A 22,740-nucleotide genomic window follows, 5' to 3' on the forward strand; every position below is an offset into this window, starting at 1 on the left:
AACAAAACAGAGTTATTTTAATATAAAATATAATTGTAAGGAGTCTAAGTATGTAACAGAAATTAATGAATAAAGTAAGTCTGGTAATGCATAATGATGCTTAGCAGAAGTTTGCCTGTAACTAATGTGTTAATGAAGTTTTGGTTTCTTTACTAATCAACTTTACTAATTTTAAATCAAATAATTGAACTACTGATTTGTAAGAGAGAAAATTTCACATAGTTTCTGAAGTTATTTGTGATGCATTGCAGAATTCTAACCTCTTGTCTTTTAGACACCTGACTTAATCTGTGGGCTGTCATTCAGCATGAGCAATTAATTAAATATCTAATATAGCAGTTCAGATCCATATCATACCAGAAAATGTTGCTGGCAGCTGAACTGAATTCTGATCAATTTTTCTTCAAAGAAAATGAGTGGATTTTATTAGGATAATCTAGATTCCATTATAACTTTTAAAAACCTCAACTGAGCTTATCTGTTGAAGAAAATGGAAACAGTGCATGTTACCTGTGTTTCTTTTCAATAATGTCAGATTCTAAGCTTTGTTTTATATTTTAAATATACAGATATGGAGCCAAAAGTATAGATCAGTTGCTGTTGCTTATGAAACTAAATCATATAGAAAACTGTCTTAAGCCAGATGGTAATTAGCCCCATGGTGTGATAATATCTTTATTTCAATCTCTTTCCCTCCATACATAGGGTTTGCCTTTCAAAATCATATATTATTGAACCTATAAACACATAAAACCAAATTATTTCGATAGTAAAATGTTTATCTATTTTTGGAAACATAAAAATTCAACAAATGCCAAATCTGGATAATCAGAGAAACAAGGTGTGTTGATTTTGCTGTTTGAAAAATGCGTATAAATTAGTATTTTTAATGTCACTTTCAAGGGAGCTGGCAGTTGGAATTCTATCAGTTTAGTTCAAAACTAAGTTATTTCTCTGTAGATCTCCTTGTTACTGCTCTCCTTGTTCCATATTTTTTTTTTTCTTGTTGATGTTTTTTTTTTGTTAGCAATTGTTCTGTGTTTCTTCTGTCCTGTTTAATTCAATAGAGAAATAATAATTGTAATAGAAAATAATGCACTGGATAAGTTGCTTTTCAACAAAGGGACATGTGTTTCCCTTTTTGGTTTCTATGTATGCCATTTTAATCATCATCGCTCTTTCTAATTATAATCAAAATAAAACATCTCTGAAGATCTTTTAATTTAATGAAATGTAGGAAGTGTGAGATAGCCAGGAAAGAAAGTCTGGAATCATGTATACTTTGACATGCTTAATTAGTCTAAGTTTATTATAGAAGTCAACTTTTCTTCTTTGCATCACCTTGTCAAATTTATATCATGAAAGGGGCATGGTAAAATCATATTTGGTCCCAAGTACATATGGCCTTAAAATAGGAACAGCTATAGCCTTTTTTGTGTGACTCAGTATAACAGGTTATAACCCACCAGTTGAGCAGTGCTATTGTAATTGGAGAGCAAAACACCTCTTCTTTGAGGTAGAAGCAGTGCAGGAATTTGTCTGTCTTTTCCTTTGTATGTAAAATAATAATCCCAACCTTTCTAGACTGCATAGTATCTAAAGCGCTTGTCATTCTTGAATTTTTTGCACCATAGACTGTCATTGATTTCTTTCTAAAGCATCAGAAGTGGCTTGAATCCTGGTTACAAAACAAGTTAGTTTTGGAAAACTTATCTTTTTTTTTTTTTTTTTTTTTTTTTCACATAGCAGCAGTTAATACATTCCTGGATGAGATTTTCTATTTTTGTACAATTACATTGTATTGGCTCATATTAATGTGCAATCTATTATAAACTGTAAAACTGTCTTTCTGCATACTGTAGCATAGCTAGGTATTGCTTGTTTTGTTGTGCATGCTTCATTTTTTCCTTCAGTAACAAACCATCTTTTATTATTTTAAATTAATTTTATGCTATTGGTTTCTGTATCGATCTCATTTTTTAATTTTTTTTTTTTTTGCGTTTTCTTCTTCTAAATGTTTTTTGCTTTCTCAGCTTTCTTATTTTGGGGGTTGTGTAAATATGTTTTGTGCAGGCTGCTAGACACTGATGGAACTAGGAAGTGAATAATAAGCACAGAGATATTATTTACAGAGATGTTTTCTCCTGCCCCCCAGCAGTGACAGGGAAAAAAAATGCTGATTTCTATTCACTCATCTCCTGTGTGCTTTTGGTATTACCAATACTTCAGGTTTTGCTATAGCTTCTTTTGAAACACTTTGGATGAAATTTCATCGTGTCCCATGGAGTTAGAAGCTCTTTTATCTAAAGACCTTATCTAGATACTGTTCTACCATTTGATGTTTTTTTCTAATTTGAACTCTGTAATCATCTGATCAGATCTGAACTTTTCTCAGAATACTGAGGTATCTGAATCACATCATTGCTATTTCCTTCCCTTTTTGGTGGAGTAATTGACCTTTATTTATCTTTATTTTCCTTTTAGATTCTGTATTTGAACTGAAAGGGTCTTGTTGCTTTTCTGTCTCTTGGTAGTTAAAACTGATTTTTAAAATTTAGTTTTAATTTTTTAAAAATTTATTTTGTACATGTTTATATACCAGTCCTTTGTTGACTGACTTTGTTTTTATATTCCATAAGATTTATAAGATTTATTTTTTGGGTTATTGAAGAGTTTCAGACAACCATTATGGTAATCTAAGCTTATTTTTAAATAATTATTTTTATTAATGTCTATCCATACAGGTTTTTTAGCAACGTCCAGGTTTCTTTTATTCCTAAAATAAATAAATATGGGTTTCTTTAAATCTTCTCTTGAAATAGCTCCACAGTGTACTGTTATTGATAATTTTTCATGTATGATTTTACATTTAAAAAGTTACATTCTTCATTTGCAAGTAGTACTATATTTAATCAAACTGAAATATCTCTTGCAGTATCTTCTTCCTTCTGAACAGTAATTATTACCAGTACGTCCAAAAAATTTCAGTATTTTCAAAATACTAACTAGTCAATTTGGTGACACAAGTAATCTGTTTGGTACAAACAGGATCTTTTGCATATGGACATGGGAGAAAATGAGAGTGATTTTTGGGCTGACTTTAAGCCATCCCTCACCAAGATACTTAACTTTGTAGACAAAAATAAGAAGAATATTTTATGGTGTTTGTCAGAAAGTTCTTGCAAGATTTTTATGTGATGATTTAGAGTGTAGTAATCGCTGAAGAAAAACATGAGCTTCTGGTTAATGAGTATTACATTATTCTTCTCCCCAGATTGCCTTGCTTCTTTCTATTGCTTTTGAAGGTATTTACTATGAATCATTATTTCCAGTTTTGAACTTTTTACTATGCATAAACTAATGACTGACAACTGTCAGCTGGCAACTAATGTTAATATTTTCTCACAGTAGGTACTAACTTGATTTTTTTCAAGTCATATTGTAGTCTTTATTCAATAACTTCCCAAGTGTTACTCTTTTGCAAATGCTTTTCCCATTGGGGTCATTAGTTCTACCAGTGGTAATTCTCAAATCCAGCCCACTGCTATGAATTGGTTTGAAGCAAATAGTGGTGAATTAGTGAGTGAAGACTCTACATGAAATATGCATATCTGTCAGAGTCCAGGACATCCCTCTGACTGGCCTGGCTGTCTTGAGACTCTAGCAGGGGTCTCAGAGACCCTAGTAAGAAGTCAAAAATATCTGTGGCTTCAATTTTAGCCTGTTGAAAACTGTCAATTTGTATGAGGAATTACAAGTTACAAGGGTTTGAGTAGTGTAATCGTTGAATTGACACAGTGTGGAAAAAGTAGAATTTTGGAGTTTTTAAGATAAAGGGTTCAGGGGACAAGATGGAGGGATTTGGGTGTGTCCTGACCTTCTTGTTCTTGTCCCACATGTCTTGCTGTGATAGTGACACTTTTCTGTTGGTTTAAGTTAGAGACACACTGTCTAACATAGATCTTAGGTATTGGTATGGGAACTGTAAACATGGTACACGTAGTTTTGAGTATATAATGTGGGAGCTGCCCAGGCTTGAGTCCAGACTGCTATGGCTTCTGTACTAGGCAGACCATGACAGGTCAGAGAGAAAATATTATAGATAAGAGAAGAAATAAGCAACCTTGAAAACACAATTGAAAGCATTCCAAGACTCCTCATTTAACTGCATTTGGGCTAGGGAAGCAAAGACTCTTTTGGATCTCTCTTGGGGTCACCCTGACCTCAGGAACCCTGAGAGAGAAATCCACACATATAATCTAAAATCTAAATTGAGGAAATTTCTTGAGTGTAGTGATGATTTTCCTTTAATGTGGAAGTGGAGCAGGAAGGCACACGGAATTTGAGTAAAGGTTCAATAGTGCAGATGATGTAGAATTAACAGTGGCACTTGAAATGAAAGGCAACCCAAATTTTCTATGAGAGATGTAGAATTCAAATTACTTTGCTTGTTCTGTGTCCTTTGAAATGAGTATTTTGTTCATAGGTTTTATGGAAGGAATTATTATTAGGTTTCATTTAATTCTGTAAGAATTAAATATTAGGAGGATAGTATAAATTGTTTCTCTTTTCCTATAGGTAGTGTAACTACAAATTTCTGATGCCATTTGTCCATTATATTCCTTGTAGCATTAGGTCAATTTTCATAATTAAAATTAATATATGTCTTTTTTTCCTCTCTTTAGGAGGCCTTATTGATGTTAATATGAGTGAAATTAGTTTTGATGAAATTCAGCAACTGTTTTCAAAAGATTTAGACATTAAACCTGGAGGACACTGGAAGCCAAATGACTGTAAGCCACGGTGGAAGGTTAGATGCTGATTTTCTGTTTTATTTTTTCTTGTTGGTATATAAGAATAATTTACTGAGTGCAAGCACTCAGTCTTTGGTGCTACATATGTAGTATCTTATAGTATTCATTGTATGCCATCTGTGCTCAAGAAGAAACTATAGCTAGGAGAAAAATCTGAAATGGATCATCAAGGATTTTTAAATGTTCATTAGCTGTAGTTACTAAACATTTCATCATATGGATGCAAATCTGTCCTATGAGTCTGTTCCTTGAAGTATAACTAGAAGCAAGTGAACATAAAAGGAAAATCCTATTTACGTTTTACTCAAAATTTTTTTCTTAATTATTTGAGCAAATTTTCAGCACACTTTCCTAGGGGGAGCCAACATGTAAAACACTGAACCAGTTTAAATGTAGAAGTTGAACAGCCACAAGAAATACGATCTGTATCAAAAAATAAAAATTTTAAAATGCTGATATAATAACATTAGGTTCATTAGGTTAATAGTATTAGGTTAAGCCTATTAGCATAGGTTATTTTTTTTTCTTGAAGGTGGCTATCCTTATTCCTTTTCGGAATCGTCACGAGCATCTTCCAATTTTTTTCCGTCATCTGATACCTATGTTGCAGAAGCAGCGGCTGGAATTTGCCTTCTATGTTGTTGAACAGGTAACAGCATGTACTTGTAAAGTGACTTTCAAGATTCCTAACTGAAAGGGATTTGATATTCTTACCAAGATTTGGATGAATCCAGAATTTAAAAATTGTTACTCTACTCTTCTACTCCTTTAAAGGAGAAAGGAAAGGTCTGTTTTCATTCTTCAGCTTGAGCAGTGGCCAGATACATGATGTTTTTCTTCAAATATAGGCTGATATTTTGTAGGTAATGAGATGGCCTCTGATAATCTATTGTAGTTGTAAGTTTTCAAGGCAAAGAAGTAGGTCAGCAGCAGTGTTCCTCAGGTCTTAGTTCCAGGGCTTTACATTCAGTGGGTGCAGGAGCTGAATGCACCATCAGCAAGTTCTTGATGATATCCAGCTGGGAGGTTGTCTTTGACTTTTAAAGGATGGGATGCCTTGCAGAGGGTTCTAGATAAATTGGAGCACTGGGAATGATTAATGGGATGAAATGTAGTAAGTCAAAATGTTTGATTCTGCACCTAGGATGGAGTAAAGCCAGGCACAAGTGTAAAACTGGGAGAGAAGTGCTTGGAGAGCAGCCTGCACAAAGTGATCTGGGGGTGCTGTTTGGCAGCAGGGGCCAGGCTCACTCCTGGCTCACAGGAGTCACAATGTGTGCCCTGGCAGCCAGGAGGGCAAACCCCATCCTTGGGTGCAGCCAACCTACTATGAGCTGCCGGTCAAAAGAGGCATCATTATCAATTTTTTATGTGTGTGTGTGTTAAAGTATGTTTTTCTCATAGTATGGAAATTTCAGTTTCCTCTTATTTTTACAAAGTCTCCTTTGTTTTCTGTGTGAAGACAGGTACACAACCTTTTAATCGAGCAATGCTCTTTAATGTTGGCTTCAAAGAGGCTATGAAGGATGCTGTGTGGGACTGCATAATATTCCATGATGTGGATCACTTACCTGAAAATGACAGAAATTACTATGGATGTGGAGAAATGCCACGCCATTTTGCAGCAAAGCTGGACAAGTACATGTACATGTAAGTAAATAGTCTTATTCACATTATTTCTTAAATACTCAGAAATATTTAAAAGTATTAATTTTGTGATGCTATATATATGTAGTAGGTGAAAACAACATAGCAGCCTCCTACTATGCTATTTAGAGAGATGACTAGTTAATAAAAATTTAAATTTAATTTCTACATTTGATGTTTTACTAATTAAAAGATATTATTTATGATTTTCTATGTTGAGCTTGCTGCAGTGAGGTTGATCTCAAAAAAAGAAGGCTTTGTATGTCAAGGAGGAAAATCTTACCTAACTTAATAGAAATGTTTTCTGGGTACATAAAGACTTGTGCTGGCTTTTACAAAAGAAAAACCAGTCTTTATTTTCTGATAAATGTGCACTTTTATTTCTGTTTCGTACTGCTTTTTCAACTAAAGTTTTTTTACTGCTAGACCATTTTGTATATTGTCTCTCAGTCTCTATTGACATTTGGTGAATATAGTGGGACCTGCAGTTTTTTTACCTCTTTCTCTTCTGTCAGTTTACATTAATGATGTGTCACTTGCTTCTTAACACTCTTCTATCTCATGACATTCTTAGAATCACTTCACAGAAAGCGGTAGCTTACTGCTTGCTACATGTATGTATTTGCTATCCTGAACGTTATTTGTGAAATTAATCAACTTGACAAACTGGTCAATTAACAGATGAAAAGCAATGCCTTTAAACCATGGCTCTGTGTCTGGACTTCAGGTTGTCAACCAATCAGTAGTTAAATGCTTAAAGATTTCATGTGTGTTTAAAAATAAATAAATTAGCACCTATGAATAAATAAGAGATTTCATCTGTCTTTGTATGTACTTATAACGCACTTAAAGCATTTATATAATGTCTAAGGTAAGTATTTACAAAATCGATAAATTTTGTATAAACAAAACCAGATTTATAAAATAAAAAAAATAAACAAACCTCAAAAGGTCCCATTAACTGTCATATTCCAGTTCATTTTGGTTTTGGTTGGTGGTCTGTTTTTGGTTTGGCAATGTTTTTTTGTTGGTTATTTTGGAGATATGTATGTGGGGTTTTTTGAGAGGCAGGAGGGGAGTTAAAACACCTGCTGTGTCAGTTACATGTTGAAAGGCAAATATAATTGCAACATTCTCCACATGCTATTAAGATTTGGTTGAATCCTGTGTTTCCACAGAGATCAGAAATGACATGATTGTCTATTTCTGTTTTCTTTCCCCTTGCATTCTGGAGTTGTTCAGTGTGGCAATTGTGTCCTAAGCAATGGGAAATATTTTTGTAGATGGTCTTAACTCCTTAGAGGTTCGTTCCAGATTTGGAAGGGTCTCCTGAGAGGCTTCTGTTTTATAAAGTTGTGCGCTGTACTGTAGCAGCTTCTAGGTTAAGGATGCAAGTTAATATTGGTGGAAATAAATATAGATACTTAAGTGTTTTAATTTTTTCTTAGATTGACAGTGTCTGGAGGACTGGATATTACATTGTCTGGGGCATAGTATGTTATATGGATAGGCTGTTCATGTTGGCTAATTGCTTATTTCTTAATTATATGTGTTAGCAAATACCATTGCATACTGACAGGAAAGCCTGTAGATCCCTTTGATTCAAAAGTTTATCTTTTAAAAACTGGATATTTTTTTTTTTAATCAGCATGCCCTTCACTGTTAATATGTACTGTTAAACTGTTTCTCTCAAGTTTTAACAGTTCTGTAGAATATAGTAATAAATTAAAGTTATTTAATTGATGCATTACTGATTTGTAGTTTTTTGGTTGGTTAGAGAGGTTTTTTCAGTTGAATAGTGTCAACATAAATAGTTTGAGGTCTTCACTTAACACTTCAGCTGTGCGTCTAAATCAGCCATCTGAAATACCTGGTATACTTTTGTTTCATATGTGTGGTACTAATTGCAGCTACATTTAGAAGCACCTTTTATGCAAGTCAGACACTATATTGCAAACCTTTTGTTCAGGTTGATGTATGTTACTCAATGCTGGCAATCTGTGAATCAGTTTCCTTTAGTGAATACATTCAGCCTCTGATCATGTCCTTAGCTTGGGGCTCTTGCTTTTTTGGACAGGTATTGTTCAAAGAGAGGGCTGCCTATGAAAGTTCAACTAACAACATAGAATTTGTTTTTTGTTTCCAGCCTTCCATACAATGAGTTCTTCGGTGGTGTAAGTGGCCTAACAGTGGAACAGTTCAAGAAGATCAATGGTTTTCCAAATGCCTTTTGGGGATGGGGTGGAGAAGATGATGATCTTTGGAACAGGTGAGCTTAGAGTGCTTTAGGTCTCTCTGTACCATCCACTCTTTGAGAGTGCTTTTTGTTCTGTCACTTGTTATATTTTTGTAATTTGTTGTAAATGGACAAATTCTGCAGAGTTTGCTTCAGAAATATCAGACTATGCCATTTGAAGGAGTAAGTATGATGTTCTTTTTTCTTGGCCTGGGGACACCTAGTAGGTTTGTAAGAGCTAGGTCTTGTAACAGAAGGTATAACAACAGCTAACCATACTAAGCATATTGCATCACTCTTAATTGCTAGCATTATGAAATACCATCCCACAGACGTGTAGTGTAAGCATGAGTTTCATATCTTAGGGGCAGTGTTTGAGAGAGGTTAATTTGTAAATATATTGATAGTCCCAGACTGGACAACAGACAGCCCTGCTCATGGCATTAGCAACTGCTCAATAAATGAGTCTAAGCTGTTCTAACTGAACTGTTGAAAGTGTCTGCATGAGTTTATTGATAAAGATGAGTTTGTCATCTTAAAAAAAAAAAAAAAAAAAAAAAAGATGAGTAAACTCATCTTTTAAGGATGAGTTTGCTTTTATACTTTTTTCTTGCTATTTTCATGCTTTTATGCTGGAACAAGCAGGAAATATTAAATATGAAATTATTATTATTATTTTGCACTTAGTTTTGCCAGCTTTTTTAGTTGTTTGGTTTGGAATGTTGCAGTTATTTTAGGAAGGGAATGTCAGTGAACATAAAGACTTACTTTAAAATATTTGATGTGTATTTTTCACTTTTGCTGTACCTTGTATGACAAGTTGTAAGAAGATGCTTTTGCAAATGTTCATGTGTTATACTGCAGAGTTCAATATGCTGGATATAATGTAACAAGACCAGAAGGCGATTTAGGGAAGTACAAATCCATTCCTCATCATCACAGAGGTGAAGTCCAGTTTTTAGGACGGTAAGTAAAACAGAGAAATTCAAATACTACAGATAAAGATGTAGAATTTTTTTCTTGCATCCACTCATATGAATAAACAGTCAGTTCTTATCAGTGTTATTTCCTCTTTGGTGCTAAAATTTATATTTTCTTAAACACATTATATTTGCTGTTGGGATATTTTTTGTTTAACCATTAGAGTGACTAAATTTGCATGTCAGAAGATACTATCATCATAATATTGATCCATAATATTGTTGTTCCATAATAGCTTGGGCATTAGTGCTGGCAGGGCTCCACTAGTTAGCTATTTTGGATATTTTGCAAAAGGAAGCAGTGCAGCTAGGGCAAAGGACTCCTGCATGAAAACTGACTTTAAAACTTCTCAAGGATTGCTTTCTTCCCTCATATTTCATTCTTTCTGAGATACAGATCTTCTCATTTCCTGCATACATTGATTTAAACCTTTTATTTTGGGGTTCTTTTCTTTTGCTACAAAGATACAAAACACTTAAACTGGCCAGTAGGTTCTGGCTGCCCTGGAATGGAATAGAAACCAGAATGCAGCAGATGAGCCACGCATAAAATTTAGAAGGTGAAGCACAAAATAAAGGGTTTATGATATGTGTTTTCAGATAACTAAAAATACTCAATTCTGTCATCAATGGGTGTCTTTTTCTGGGAACATATCTTTTCTCTTTTATTCACAGTTTTGAATTATGAATAAAATTATAGACATGTATAGTAAAGATTAGTCAATCTGTTATAGGAAATGAAAAAATACATATATGGATAATCTGGGGGAGGGGAAGTTTAACCTCAAATATAGATGTTTGCAAATGCAGGAGTCTCAAGAGTGAAACGAAAATAATTTCAGACATTTAAATGTATAATGAATCGTGAAGATTTCTAAATCTTCCCTGAACTCCTGAGTTGAATTTTATAGCAAAAGAACATGAAGAAATTGAATAATCTTTAAGAAATCTATTTAGTTTGTGACCACAAAATGTTTGCGTATTGAATGCTTCCTCTGTTATTTAGACTTCATGTTAACTTGTATATGTGACCATAAAGTTTAACTGTATTAAAAATCTTTAAAAGCTTGCTTTTAAACATAAGGTAGGTTATTTGGTAATTTCAAGGGTCTGAAAAGTGGTTTCAGAATTTAAGGTATATTTAAAAATTAAATAACTGTCACAGTATCATGTTTAACATCAACTGAATTGTTTCTTGCAAATCTTTCTCATATTTCTTCTCCCAACTCCTTCTGCAGGTACAAACTTCTGAGGTATTCCAGAGAACGTCAGTATATTGATGGGTTGAACAATTTAGTATATACTCCTAAAATACTTGTCAGTAGATTGTATAAAAATATAACTGTTAATCTCCTACCAGAACTTGCTCCTGTTAGAGACTATTGATGGAAGTGGAATGGCAAGATATCCTACCAGAATAAACTTTTAACACTGGAAGCTACTGATAAACACTGTAAAACAAAACAAAACCAACAAACAACAGCTTAGAATTAGAGTTTTTGACCAACTGATGATGCATATTTGGGATGAGAAGTGATTGTATGTACCATGGATTTTGATCTGAAAGAAAAGCCAGCAGCTACTACTCAGATGTTTACAGCATGAGACTACTGTTCAAGCCTTCATTCTTCACGCTCTCTATCTTAACTACTCAACTAAATAAACTGCAGAAAACAGACTTGTAGCTTCTCTGGAAGTAAGGACAGAGGCCTCTTCCAGGAATTTTTTATACTAAACTGCCCCTCCTCATATTTAAATGAATGCTTTTGTTTCTTTTTAAAATGTGTTTTGTAAATATGTGATGTAAATTAATGTGTGTACATTGCTTTTCAGTTGTTCAATATTTTATGCTTCAGTATGTATTTGAGTGTGTTCCTGTTTGAATTCTATAGGAATGTTTTTATTAGCATGAAAGAACAAGTGTAAAATGTAAGTGTGCTCATAAAAAGGTTATACCTTATGTGAAATGAAGGAAATATTAATTGTTGGCCAGCTATGACTGTAAACTGTTATACTAGTTTTGAGCTCTAGGCCTTCTGCATATATATTTAGAAAAATCAGATTCTTATATAAACCTGCTAGAAAAAAAGCTTTTGATTTTATTTATTGCCAGCAAAATTGTATGATACCCTGCCTGCCATCTGAATCGTATTTATATGCATATTGCATGTGTATTACAGAAAATCTTGCAGTTGTTGCATATTAAGATCTACAGGAACTCTTAACTGTTTCCAAGTGTGCCACTAGTGTCAATGTCAGGGATTTTAATGCCTAAAACAATGTGTCTGGGTGCATACAGTATTTTGGTATTGTTCTTTTTTGTTTGTTTGTTTTTTAAAATTCTAGTAAACAGCACTTTTATTCCTCCAAAATCAGAAGAGCCAAAAATGTGTCTTCATTGGAAGAATATTAAAGTTAGATTTTTAAGAGAGTAATAAAATATAATTCTGATAGTTCAAATGCTTGCAGTGTGGGATTCTCAGAAGCACGGTGTTGGTCGCGCTGTTCTGCTGATGAGGATGGTGATGACATAAGCAGAACAGAAAGCAGGCCAATCTCAAGGGCTTTTAAAAATCCCACTCGTAATATATTATTCAATATAGCTATTCAAGGGCCTATTCTGGTAGAGTGCTGAGTGCTTCTATGATGCACTGAGGATCCTCAAATCGATGACTGTCAATGAGATTGAGGTTGCACAGTCCCGCTAAGGATTGGTCCTGTCTGTTTCTCTATTTTTAATAGGTGTTAAATGTATGAGTAACTAGCCTCTTTCCTTATCTTATTTTCTCTTTGCTTGTAATGTTATGCTACCTAAAAGTATCCCACTGCTAAGCATTATTATCTTTCCTAATATTTTTTTACATCCCTTGTTAATACAAAGGAAAAGGACCAGGTCATTTATTTTCTATGTTGATGCAAATATAGTGACCAAGATATACTAAACTGTTTTGTTTGTCACAGTTACTCAACTCTTTAGGAACCAAAGACTGACTTCTGCTCCCATAAAGAATGGAAAGCAGTATATATAATAAGGATTGTTTATCCACAGAGTGTTCTGTAAGAGTGTTGACAAAGAATCCTAACTTTAAGTCATTACTATATGTTGGTTTCCTGAATTGCTGCCACAGATGGTGTGGTGCTTTATATATTTTAAGTTTGTTTGCCATAAACACGTTTTATTTCTTTGGCATCCCAGCAGCAAATTTTGCCCTTAGCCGTCCTTCAGTAATGTTATGAGCTTAGCTATAGGCATCCCAAATATTTAGTAGAAATATTATTATTTAATTTAGTAGTTGAGAACAATTGTAAGGGATATTTTATACCATACTGGAATTACTTTAATATCTACCAGTTAATCTAATATACTTTAAGAATGATGTAATACAATTAAAATAACTAAAAGCATAAAGTGAAGAAAACATCCTTCAAAAGCATGCTTAAGTGGTTTGCTCTCCTCCTGATAGATTTTTCTATAACTGGGTATATAGAACATTCTGAAGCATATGGAGACAGGCGAGATAATACAGTGTATGAACAATTTTTTCTTCAAAATAAAATTAGTCTTATTTCATAGCAGACTAATACAGTTCTTTAAGAGGAGTTGAATATTTTTTTAAATCCTTCATGTAATTTTGAAGTGATTTCTGGTTTTCAGTACAGGTTTACCTACAATTTCACACATGATTATGAAACATCCTTTGGTACCATAGGTCTGTACTATTTTCTGAAGCATGCTTTTGTTCCCATTTCTTAGGCATTCTGTGAAATTTATGTGCAATTAAAAAAAATCTAATGCGTATATATGTATATATACTTACATATATACATACTATATTATACATATGCTGTGGCTGAACTAATATAACTTTACAGCTTTAAGTGATTGATCATGTATGGTCCTAGAAAAATGTGAATTACACCAGTATATGAATGGATTGTGACATATAGCTGAGTTCTTAAAAAGTATGCATTTTGGTGCCCCAATATGATGGATGTTAAATTGTGAATTGTTGACCAACACTCTTCTCTAAATACCGTTTATCACTTTGTTGGGAAGCTTTAGAATTTGCCATCTTAAATTACATCAAAATAGTGTTTGTATACTACCTGTTTGAACTCAGTACCCTTCTGTAGTGAATTTTAACATAGACAGTGCCTTCAAACAAAATAAATACGATGCAGAGCTAAGAGTTGTGCACATTCCTTTTGATAATTTCATGTTTCTTGAAACATGTAGAGAGAAGCCAATCACATTGGCTTTTGTATTGCTGACAAGGCAAACAAGGGATGTCTTCAAGGAGTGAACATGGAGGGAGAAGAAGAGAGTATTTTACAAGATTCTGAAGGTCTTGCAAATTAGCAAGTAAGAACATTGCAGAAATATCAAGAGTAGAATCTGATTAATATGCTAAGATACTCTCAAGCCCATTTTCTATATCTCAAATTTAATTAGGAGAATATGAAATATAAAGTCCATTTTGCAAATAGGCAGTGTATTGAAAAGCAAGTGCAAAATATCCTTTTTCTTGGATCTTGCCAGTCTATTTTTCTATTGTTATGTTTAGTACTTGTTGTAGTGGGTTACTAACAAGCCAACTGTTTAAAAAAATTAAAAGGATCCATTGCATATCAGCAAGCAGAAGTGTACTTAAGATTATTTTATTTGTAGAGGTATGTAAGATAGGCTTAATGAAAAAATGCACTGAAACAAATGCTGGGAATTTCCTGTGTACTATCATAGTTTTGGGTTTTTTTGTTGTTCATGAAAATGTTTGTACTTTTTTATCATTGTCTTTTATGAAATATAATGTTCTAAAGATTGTGTTGGTTTGTTTATTCTGAGATTCTGTGGAAAAGATATTATCTTTGTGTTTTGTTTCTAGACAAAATCCTCGTTTTTCTAGTGCTCAGTACCCCAAAGTAACAGCAAAAAGAAAGGACACACTTGTCCAAATTTATCAGGTTAGGTTGTGATGGGATCAAGCCTTAGGGTAGCAGGGTGTTTTCTCTTTTTTTGTATTTATAGGCTTTCAGCTTTTGGTTTTATTAGGCTAAGTGACTCAAACTTTTTGCATATTTTTCCAAGACAGGGTTGCTATTCTGTTGATCCCCTAATGGTTCTTCCCTGTATAGGAATTACTAGAATGGGAATAGAAGGATTCATCCATATTTCTGCTGGCATTAAATAGGACACTGGTTTTCTCAGGATTCATCAATTATCTTTATTTGCATTTTACAGCTATTATGAAGATGTCTGATGGTTTGAGGTATGCAAGTAATTCTGGGGGAGTACTTTAATTTGGGACAATATTTGCAGAATTTTCTGCAAATACATGATTCTGTGGGGCCCTGAGTAAATAATCCCATGTGACTTCACAGGTTGTGGGCTTCATTAATAAAACGTAAGAGATGGTAGTGGTGGATTGCATTTTCTATCTGCTTGCTTTTTGTTAGACACCTTTCATAGTTGTTTTATTCAACTCCTTTGCAAGAAGAAATTTACTTTATCAACTTCATGGAAGATTGGTTTATTCTCAGAGTCCCCATAATGGAATTTCAATACACTTTTTCCTGAGGTTAATGTGGGTTTTTTGAATCCTAAATTTTTAATCAGAAGGGCAATACTGACAATACAGAAATGCAGAATACTTTTATTCAAAAGAGTATTTGAAAACAAAGTCAATACACTTTCTTCCTAAGTTAACAAAGTGAATAAAAAACCTACTGTTAATGATTTACTATGAAATATAAAGCTCTTGATACATTCAGCTAGTAAGTTCTTATCATTTATGGAAATTTTAATTTACACAACTGAATTTTCATGCCTAATGTCAGCTTCTATTCCACTGGCTCACTAACTACTGCTGTGGTTGAGTAAGAGAAGGGACTGAGGACAACAGCAATCTTGTAATGCCGATTACCAGCATCATTAGCTGTGAATACCACCTGGAAAAAGAAAAAACAAATATAAGACAAAATGAGAAGTGATCTCTAGATAAAAGCCTAGATGGAAACATTTTGATAACTGTATGGAACTTCACATGAAACTTCAGAAATATTCTCACTCTGAAGTGTGACTGCTTGTAACACAGTTTTTCTGCTGGCTAAATACCCTTTATTAAATGTATAAATATCACATTATTTAAGACTTTATTAAATTTATTTATTATCCAAATTGGCATTTCCTTGTTGGTACTCATAAATAGTAAGACTTTTTTTATTGTTTCCTTATGAAGGTCTTCTATGAACTCCATTTATTTTCTTTATTTAAAAAGAAAAAAAAAAAAAAGCTAGCCCCTTCTTTCAAGTGTTGGAATGCTTTTGTTGCTCTTACCATGTTCTGTACTTCAAGGAACAGAATTAAACAGTGCTACACTAGCTATCATTAGGCCAGATTGTAAAACAATGAGTTTCTTTAGTTCTGATTCAAAATCTGGTAGTTAGAGAAGGACTGCATTAGTTATTTGGCCACAGCATGATAATAACCTTACATATGAATGATTTATCACAGCCCTATTAACATCTCCCTGACCAGCACATCCTGTCCTTTGATTTCTCACTCCACATAATACATTATTTTGTGTTGTGAGATGAGAGGTGTCAGCTTTTAAAATAGACGGTTTAATAGCATTCTGTGATGCACAGCTTGTGCTCCTTTCAATATTAATAAAAAAGATGAATATTAAACAACCAGTGAACTGAGCAAAATGTGTTCCCTACTGAGGCTTATTTTCAGGAAAGAAGGCTCTTGCACTGTGGATTAAATTAATTTCCAGTCAACCATTATCTTGATATACAATCAATTTTTTTGCATCCTGTAAATCTTCCCTTTTTTATTTCAGTTCCCACAAAGGCAAAGCCATTAACCTTCATTATTGTTTAGTATAAGAAGGTCATCTTTCATTTGCTTCAGGAAGACAAAGAATTTAATCCAGGTGTTTGCACCTTTTCTTCATGGAGATAAGGAACAGCTAAGCAGATCTGTCACAATTTAACAAACAACAAACACAGAGCTGCTGCTACTGAAAGGTTATATGCTGTTGAGGGGAAGAAGACAGTCCCCAGATCCTTCAGCAGTACCTGATTTGGAACACGTTTCTCTAACCAGTTTATTTGTCCCAAGCAAATTAAAGAGGCATGTTGTACATTTTTTTTTCTGTTGTAAACTGGAACTCCAAGCATCCAGAACATAGTACATACTTTTGTTTCTATAAAAATCTAAATTACAAATTTTGTCTGTAGCCATACAAATGTTGTGTCCAAAAAACAGATCAGTGCTTTTCAGGGGACTTCACAGAGTACTCCACTTGTTGTCTCTCTGATACTTAGAATAATTACAAAAACAATCATGGACTTAAGTAGAGGTAGAAGGATTGAAAACCTCTCAATAAATAATGCATCTAGGAGGTCTGAGATTTGTGGGGTAGCTAGTAACTATGTTCTGTCATGACTATGTTACTACAAAGATTTGAGACTGTGGATTTAAAGTGTTAATATGAAAAATATTTTAAAGTGAATATTAAATTCAACATATACAATTAATAACTGAAGTCTACACATATTAAGTATCTTTATTCTTTGCAACAGAAGTAGAGGAAAAAAGGAATACTCACATCAGCATGGTGGTAGAAGGGATTCAAGCCCAGACTCTTCCAGTAAGAGGCTGTATCAAACTCAAGCTTGTATAACCCTGCTACAAATTGTTCTTTAGTTGTAAGCTCTGGGAGGCCTCCTTTGTCATTGGTTTGTCTGTGTAATGGTAGAAAAACACACTTTTATAGTTTGGTTAAAAGCCTGAGAAAGATGCAGATTTTAGCAATTGAACTTGAGTGGTGTGTGGCTTAAGTAATAGGATGAATACTTCTATTGATCTGGAATGGCTTATGTCCATCTGTATTATGAATGCCTCAGAGCTTATCTTGGCATTTGCTACTTCCACAGTGAGCACAGCAGATGGCTGCCTGCCATCTCACTAACTCTGCATGGTTTGGGGGCAAGCCAAAAACTGGCATTATTGTTCATAGACTCTTGGCAGAATCTTAGAGTTCAATGAAATGAACCCACTCAGAGGGAAAACTTCACCACTGCTGTAAGCAATGTGGAAGCTCTATGATGCACTCGCTGTGCAACTAAGTAGGGTCAACTGTCCTGAGTTTTCCATGGGTCTCTTATTGAAATATATTGAGTTGTTTTGTCGGTGTAAATATTTTTTACAGATGGCTATTAGAAATTTGAGATCTGCTATTTGAAATGACCATAGGTCAGCTAGCAGTGTAGCCTCATGGAATTCCTTGTGGTTTGTATTGGCCTCAACAAACAGGTAGTTTTGTTTGATTTGAAGATACTTATCAGTGTTATATAAAGCCCTAGTACTGGTTTGAAACCATACATCTTTGAATACCAACCCATTTAGGGATCCAGAAACAATATTGAATGCTGTCTCTCAGACATGTCCCTTTTTTTGAAACACCTTTCTGTGAAATAAATTATGTAATACTAAGGGTTTTTCATATAAGGTAGTTTATCCACAAATAACAGAGCTTCCAGTGCCCAATTTTGGTATGTAAATATCGCTGTCTTTTGTTCTAGCTGCCAATTTTTTGCTGAGCATATCTTATTCAAATTGCATGCAGAGAAAAATAATGTCATTGTGCAGTGCATTACTCTTTCAAGATGCTCTATAGTCAGTTATCAGAAGTTTTATATCTCTTCAATTGTCTCTTTTCCTTTGTCATAGATTGATCATTGCTAGATAACTGGTCACTTCTCTAATAAACTTTTTCAGATAATACCAAATGCATTAATTGAGAACATTTGTTACAGGACCTCTTTCTAACATTCAATTATTTACAAATTATCAAGGTGAGAGAGGCTGATTTAGTATTAGCATGACTTTTGCTTACCTTGTCTTGAGCTTACATAGCTCCTGGTTTCAAATGTTAAATGTGGTTTTAACACTTCAGTCAACATCCAGCTGCTATAAGTATCTTTATATAGAGTCTCTAAGCTCAGAAATAAAGATAAGTGAACTGAACACTCTTACTGGAAAATTTCACGCATCTACAGTGATAGAATATGTGTGAAATTGCCTTCTCACTTGAGGGAGTGAGTCAATTTAACCAGACAACATGAATAGATTGTTTTCCCCACATTGTACAAGTATGTGTGGCCTTCACTGTACCTGTATTTTTCAAGGGCACATGAGAGCAGTGTTGCTTGTGCCATCCCACTGCTCCGTGATGCCAAAGAGGTGTATGAACAGTTTCTGCAGACATGTCTAGAAATACATCTAAGTTCGGGATTCCACTGTTGAAGTCCATGAGCTATGCCAGCTTTAGTCCTTGAGAGCCCTTTCTCACCATTTTTTTAAGGTGTAATAGACTGTTGGCATCCCTGGAAAGGTCTCAGGTGAGACTTCGCAACTATCATGCGGAACTTAGTGTGGAAGTGGAATATTGCTTGGTGAATAAAGAATACTCATTCTGTGTATCCCCTAAGAATTTTTCCAATTTAATTTCAGGCTATAATTTAAGTAAAAATTGCTTTTTATTTTTTTTTTTTAAGTGTTAATATATACTAAACTAGAGGGCAATTTAAAAAACTAATCTGCATCTTAAATTCTAAAATTATCTTTTTCAAAAGACATGGAAATATTTATATATATGGAGATTATTTTTTATTATTTGAGGTATGGTTGCTTCTTTGTGGGGGAGAAGGTGAGGAAAGATTTATCCCCAGATTTTCTCCTTTTGGCTAAGTCCTTTATCTTGAAGAAAAGAAGGCTATCAAATATGATGTGATATATGTTCAAAACAGTTTCTTTTTAAAACTGTGGTGTTGTGAGAAATGAAAATCCATTTCGAAAGATGGAAAATGGCCAATAAAGGTAGGATTCTCAACAAGAGTCTTGGTTTCAAAATGTAAAATTCTATTGATACTTCTGATAACAATGCAGCAGTTCATTGCTGGGTACTTAAAGGTAATACAGACCTTTGCAATGAAAATAAAGAGAAGTGATGACTGAATTAAAGGATAGCTTAAAATACTTTCTTGTGTTCATAAGATTTATAAAGCACTATAAAGCGTTTTTTTAAGTTGAAACTACAGTACATTTAGAAGACAGTCTGCACCAAGTTAATTCAATTGTATGTTATCTTTCCTCTGAGCAAAAGAGACATCTCACTTTAGAGAATGTGTAACTGCTCTTTCAACTATTTGGCCTCTTCCTATTGCCTTTCCCATCTTTCACTCATTGTTTTAGTGTGACTTACTTAGAATTTAACAGTTCCCAAGATCCATCTGCAGCTTCTTTATATAATTTAACTGCAACATTTGGAGCTGGACTTCCTCGGACGGAATCCACGACTTTTACAAAAAGAGGATGCTTGGCATCAAGAGGGTCCTGCAATAGGAAGAGAGAATTTTTATGTTGCAAGAAGGGTAAGTGACATTGCATCATAAAACAGTAAGGAATATTATTCTTCAGATCTACAATAGAAACCATATTTTCCACAAGAATATTGCTGTGTACTGAGGAAACATAATCTGAAACTTTCTGGGGGCTGGATATGGTAGAGCCAGGAAAGAAGATTTCAGGAGCTGTTTGGCATGTAGCCAAGTCCACCAAGGAGGCACTGCAGCTGAGACCACATTTCTATTTTTTTCTTTGGCATGGCTTAGCTACACATCATCTCCAGCATGAATTTGTAACTAAATTGTGGCCTCAGCAGGAAATAATTACATCCTCAAAGGTAGCAGAAATGTTTAAATATCTGCCAACTCTTCCCCTGTATTTTGGACTGGCAATTTGAGCACAGCTTTCTGGATTTGAGAGCCTCTGATACCTTGTTGCCATAGAGTTACCTCTGTGGCCACAGAGTTACAATTCTACTGTAAACATGATAAGACCACATACAGACTCTCTCCCAAACAGCATATTGAATCAGATTTGTCAACCCTGGCAGCTACACAAGGACAGGAAAGGAAAAATTTCCTTCAAATACAGGATGGCTATAGTTTCATCCTAATATATTCAATACAAGTAGTGATTATGGCCTGATGTTTTACCTTTTCAAAAACAGAGTTGAATCAGGGCTTTGACCTTACCTAATTCTGCAGATGAAGACTGAGAAAATAGAGCTTTTTAGAAGGAGCTAATCAGGGATGAACTCAAAATAGCAGTCACTGATATCCATTTAATCATTGTAAAACGAGTTGTGATGTAGATGGTTAAAAATTGAGAGCCTTCTCTTTCATGCCTTCTTACAATCTGGGAATGTTCCATGGACCAGGAACCCTGTCTAGTATCATACCAATGTGTCAGCATGTATCTGTACTGCCTGTATGCCCAGATTCCTCATGCTCCCTTTCTGGAATGCAGGGCTCCTCACTGGTGTTACTCATGAGGCCTTGGCAAGAAGGGCTGCGCTGCCACCCTGGGAACTCAATGCAAGTCTAATTCCTCAACAACATTAGTCAGGTATTATTTTCCCAAAGATCAGAGTTGAGAGGAAAAATGAGTAGTTAAGGAGAGAGAGACAAGGCTGTTGTAGGAGAATTTCAGGCTGAAGCACATGAGTCTTTAACTTGCTTTCCTGGGATAAATGAGCCCTCTGGAAGAAGAATCCTGCCTTTAGCTCTGTTCTTTACTTACATGGGATTAAGCTGTAGTGGGAAGAACAGTAAGGCAGAAGTCTAGAGAAGGCCTTTCTCCAGCATAGGTTTTGCAGATGAAATTCCTCATGACACAGCTTGTTCATTATGATATGAAGGCTCAAGGTTTTTTGTCTAGTGAATATGATAATTTTTCCTTTCTTGTTTTACCTTGTTTTGATGTAGTTGCCGTGTCTAATGATAAGCGCTACTTCTCTACCCATAAAGTCCTCTCACTAATCACTAGAGAAGGAGAAAGGACCAGAAAAGAGCAACAGCAGAGAAGTACAGTCAGTACATACTGAAAAATCAAAATTAGAATTAAAAAAAATAGAATATTCTATTGCTTACACAAACTAAAAAACAGTAAAAGAAAAAAAATTATGACTGCATCAGTAGAAGGACTTCAGTTCTGAGACACTTACCAACGGTGAAGCTTCGGAGCAAAGTACCAGGCCAGCTAAGAAAGCCAGAAATACAGATTGAAAAGCCATTTCGCCTACCACTAGGAAGTCTGTGTCAGCAAGCAGAAAATGGTGGGAGCTGTGATTTTTATATCAAGGCCTCTGAGATGAAGCTACTTATCAGAAAACCCCTATGACTTTCAACACATAGATTCATACTATTTACTTAGTAAACAGTGAGAAAATAAGTAACCTATACAAACATGAACCTTGTCTGTGAAAATAAGTATTTTCTATCCTTGTCTGTGGAAATATTGTGAACATTGCCTAGTTCAAGTACTGCGTCAATTTTCTTGGAAGAAATGTCTATTCTGTATTTTTCTCTTTTTATTGATGAATAACGATGTATTGACCTCATATAACTGAGAGAAATACAAATTTTATGTCAACATAGCAATTTCAGTGAAAAATTCTCTGTGGTTATAGTTTGGTTTAACTGAGTCACCCATGTTCATATATTAAGAGATTTGTCTCTGTGTCAGTCTCCCCCCCAACTAATAAAAGATAGGTGGATAATCTGTGGCCTACTTTGTTATCTTGCACATTCCCTAGGAAGAAAAATATATTGCTTTTGGTTTTCAGCATGGCACCAAGATACCTACACATCAACTTCTGAAGCACAATTTAACAGTATTTTAAGTTGTGTCTCTTGTCCCTTAGATTCAGTACAAGCTCAGGACTTTCCCCATTTAACTATAAGTCAACTCCTACCAGAAGCATCATTGATGCTGGTTCAATTGAGGGAAATGTGACTATGTGACTTCTTGAAATTCAGTTTTGTATTTCTGATCTTTGGTCAGACATATGTACATACACTTTTTTACTAGGTTTATCCTCTCATCACAGGGATGACTACATGCAGAGTAGTTTTTTTCTCTTTGTTTTGTTGTTTTGTTGGGGTTTTTTTTTTTTGTTTGTTTGTTTTTTCCCTGAGTATATCTATATGA

At 34.4% G+C, this 22,740-nt stretch overlaps 2 protein-coding genes across 4 annotated transcripts in view; one reads left to right on the forward strand and one right to left on the reverse strand.

Moving 5' to 3' along the window:
* The window catches only part of B4GALT6 (beta-1,4-galactosyltransferase 6), a 30,727-nt gene extending 16,228 nt beyond the window's left edge, over nucleotides 1-14,499 (forward strand). For all 3 annotated transcript variants that reach the window (XM_077783794.1, XM_021525733.3, XM_077783798.1), the window contains exons 4-9: nucleotides 4,686-4,810; nucleotides 5,347-5,463; nucleotides 6,277-6,464; nucleotides 8,608-8,730; nucleotides 9,562-9,663; nucleotides 10,916-14,499. In XM_077783794.1, coding sequence (XP_077639920.1) covers nucleotides 4,686-4,810; nucleotides 5,347-5,463; nucleotides 6,277-6,464; nucleotides 8,608-8,730; nucleotides 9,562-9,663; nucleotides 10,916-11,063 — 803 coding nt within the window. In that variant the 3' untranslated portion in view covers nucleotides 11,064-14,499. The remainder of the gene's footprint in view (nucleotides 1-4,685; nucleotides 4,811-5,346; nucleotides 5,464-6,276; nucleotides 6,465-8,607; nucleotides 8,731-9,561; nucleotides 9,664-10,915) is intronic.
* Nucleotides 14,500-15,302: 803 nt separating this feature from the next.
* Nucleotides 15,303-21,895, reverse strand: LOC110468128 (transthyretin-like). Its single transcript, XM_021525734.3, has 4 exons — nucleotides 21,755-21,895; nucleotides 19,949-20,079; nucleotides 17,291-17,426; nucleotides 15,303-15,623 (listed from the first exon to the last, which is right to left on the reverse strand). Exons 1-4 carry the CDS (start codon nucleotides 21,821-21,823, stop codon nucleotides 15,516-15,518), a joined length of 444 nt encoding a protein of 147 aa, XP_021381409.1. The 5' UTR covers nucleotides 21,824-21,895; the 3' UTR covers nucleotides 15,303-15,515.
* Between the last annotated feature and the right edge of the window lie 845 nt (nucleotides 21,896-22,740).

This window comes from Lonchura striata, chromosome 1 (assembly GCF_046129695.1).
Source record: "Lonchura striata isolate bLonStr1 chromosome 1, bLonStr1.mat, whole genome shotgun sequence".
Taxonomy (NCBI): domain Eukaryota; kingdom Metazoa; phylum Chordata; class Aves; order Passeriformes; family Estrildidae; genus Lonchura; species Lonchura striata.

What these genes read in the sequence shown, in the direction of transcription:
- LOC110468128 (XM_021525734.3), bottom strand. Translation starts at nt 21,823, where the DNA reads ATGGCTTTTCAATCTGTATTTCTGGCTTTCTTAGCTGGCCTGGTACTT. An exon ending in GCTCCGAAGCTTCACCGTTG is followed by an intron (nt 20,080 to 21,754) that starts GTAAGTGTCTCA and finishes TTCCTATTGCAG; the next exon opens with GACCCTCTTGATGCCAAGCA. An exon ending in TGGGAACTGTTAAATTCTAA is followed by an intron (nt 17,427 to 19,948) that starts GTAAGTCACACT and finishes ACCATTACACAG; the next exon opens with ACAAACCAATGACAAAGGAG.